The 2,907-nt window shown below is 35.4% G+C and overlaps 1 protein-coding gene across 1 annotated transcript; it reads right to left on the bottom strand.

Annotated features, from left to right (window-relative positions):
• Positions 1 to 1,462: 1,462 nt before the first annotated feature.
• On the bottom strand, positions 1,463 to 2,569 carry LOC112721261 (protein FAR1-RELATED SEQUENCE 5-like). Its single transcript, XM_025772331.1, has one exon. The coding sequence runs from the start codon at positions 2,567 to 2,569 to the stop codon at positions 1,463 to 1,465; it is 1,107 nt and encodes a 368-aa protein (XP_025628116.1).
• Between the last annotated feature and the right edge of the window lie 338 nt (positions 2,570 to 2,907).

Here is a 2,907-nt window from a genome sequence, read left to right as displayed (position 1 = left end):
TCCGGTTCTATTGGTTTATCAGTTAAACGCCGGTTTGACCAGTTTTTTCACCGGTTTTTTGCTAACTGATATTTATTTGACAATTATTTCATCTAAAAAACATAAGCACGAATATTGGAAGAATATATAAAATTTCATTAATATAGTAAAAAAAAATATAAATACAAATATGAAAGTAATTCTCTACGCAAAAATATTAAGCTTATGGAGGTTGCTAATTATCACTATCTAAATCAGCCGTCGGTTTGGTATACATGTCGCATCATCTGAACCATTAGCTTCATCTTCTATAACGTTGTTGTCAATGTCCTTTTGCCAAGGACATGTTGTCTTCTTATGTCCTTCCATTTGACAAACACTACAATGCTGCCGCTTCTTCTTAGATGGTTGTCTTGAGCCTATATTGGTTTGATGCACATACGGATTGCTACTTTTAGCTACACCTGACTGAGGTTGATTAGTGCCTTCGTCTGTATCTTTGTAAGATGAGTGCAATCCCATAATTATGTCACGTGTCTCTTCATATCTCTTTGGCACTTCAGCAGCAACAGCAGCCAATTGTTTAGAAAATTCCATCAAGGCACTTTGACGACCAATAACAACAGCATCCCTGGTCAACCCACTTGCATCATTGAGTGCTGGTTTCACCTTTTTTGTCCATCTATCCAATACCAATGACCGGGGAATCTCACAAATGTCTCTGTCAACCAGAACTTTCACAATATGTTCGCAAGGAATTTCAAATGACTCCATTCTTAAACAGGTACACATGAAGATCATTTCTTCTTGACGAAATTCAATGGTCTACATAAAATCGAGCATCCCATGCTTACACACAATGTACTTTATGCAATCATCGTTATTCTCTATATTTAGCACCTGCATTGATCCAGCTCTAAAGAGAAATGGCCAAAACTATAGAAATATCTCATGAGTATATAACTCAACAGCAAATCTCTCTAGCAGCTTTATACAAATCTGCATGACGAGCACCCCACGTGTAGATTCATAATCAGTATTAAATTTTTTAAAGCACAAGTGTGCAACATACTTTTGAAAATGCTCTACAAAACTTGTCAAATCATATCGCAACCCCACATACCTTGCCACAACTGAGTGTAAACCTTCACATCTTGAGGTAGTTCTAAAGCCAGCAAAAAATTTTCCTCTTATATATGCAATAGCCCACATATGCTTCTCTTCATACATGTTGTTCACCCATTGCTTATCCTCAAGGCCAAATTCTTCAATAAGCTGAACCCACTTATGCTTAAACATGGGAATCTCATAGGCTCCTAACATGATTTTTCTGAATTTAGATGTAAACGATGGATTTCCAACATTGCTAATTGCATTTCGAATAAAGTGCCAAGCGCATAATCTATGTCTGACTTCGGGAAAAACATCTCTTACCACATTCCTAATCGCCATGGCCCCATCAGTTATTATTGAGGTCGGGGTTTTACCCTTCAATTGCAAACATGAGCTGACGCAGGAGCCAAATATATGTATCAGTAGTTTCATCCACAATTAACACAGTAGCAAAAACAATTGTGTGGTTGTGGTGGTTAACCCCACTGAATATGACTAATATACAACTATACTTGTTCTTCTTATACGTAGCATCAAAAGCAATAACATCCCTAAAGAGTTGGTAGTCTAGTTGGCTAATCCCATCAGACCAGAACAAGTTACATAACAAACCTCTTGAATCATGACATACCTTGAAATATAATTGTGGATCCTTCAACCGGATATCCTCCAACTTCTTCAACACTCGTGATGCATCACCAGAAATTTGACGCCTTTGCCGAGAAATCTCATTGTACATATCTTTGGGACCATAGCCAACAAATTTATACCCGCCTGCTTGACTAGCTAGAAGACCAAATATCTGTGAAGTGCTAATCTCGGACTTTAGCATGTTCATCATTTGCATAATATCTGCCTCTGACATTTTTCTGTGGGCAGGCAGCATAGCACTGAATTGTGTATCCAATAGATCATGGTTGTGTTTGTCAGAGAAATAAAAGATATGCCATCTTCCAATTTCTGGTACAAATTTAACATCCATTCGGGCTTCACACCCAGTTCTTGTTTCCAATCTAGGTTCCTTCTTCCTTTTTTCCATCGCGTAATATTTTTTCTCCCTGAATCCTTGCCTATGACATAAAAACTTTGGTTTGTAAATCTCACCAATACTATTTTTGAAAGTCTTACTCTTCCTTGCACTAAAGCCCTTCGACTTTGAGTACTTCAGATAAAAATCAAATGCAAGCTGCAAAGTAGAAAAGTAATATTTACCAATTTCCTCTGCACAGTTTTCACTGAAATTCAAAGTTGTAATGTCTTGTACAGAGTCAACCGCATAAACAGCTTCAAGGGTATCTTCTGACTGATCAGATTCAGAAAAATACGCTCCCTCAGTAAATTCATCTCCGAAATCTTGTTCGAATTCATTCTGTTCATCCATCATATTTTGGTCACAAACTAGCTCTTCTTGTTGGTTAATGTCATCGTCCTCCTGGTATTGCTCATCCATCTCAGTGTCCAAAAATATATCTGACATCTTAAAAATGTCCAATGAAAAAAAAAGTTCAGTACACTCCGTCTTATAACATTACAAAAAATAAATAGCTTCTAATATTGCTAGCAGGGACGGATCTAGAAATTTTAATATGGAGGGGCCAAATTTTAAATAATTTTTTTATTCTATAAAAATAATTAACATATAGTTATTAGAGTTAGTTTTTAAAATATATATATATATATATAGTTATAATTTTTTTTCACAATTTTGTTTTTAATATGATAATTACATAAAGAAAATATAACAATATCAATAGTACATTACAAAATTATAAAATACTAGTAATTTATAGCGTGTTTAGTTGAAAATTATCACAT

The sequence above is a fragment of the Arachis hypogaea genome, chromosome 11 (assembly GCF_003086295.3).
Source record: "Arachis hypogaea cultivar Tifrunner chromosome 11, arahy.Tifrunner.gnm2.J5K5, whole genome shotgun sequence".
Lineage (NCBI taxonomy): Eukaryota > Viridiplantae > Streptophyta > Magnoliopsida > Fabales > Fabaceae > Arachis > Arachis hypogaea.
Note: the sequence above shows the minus strand (reverse complement) of the source record. Positions and strands in the feature narration are given on the sequence as shown.

Excerpts from the sequence above, each read along its gene's own strand:
- LOC112721261 (XM_025772331.1), bottom strand. The coding sequence starts at position 2,569 with ATGTCAGATATATTTTTGGACACTGAGATGGATGAGCAATACCAGGAG.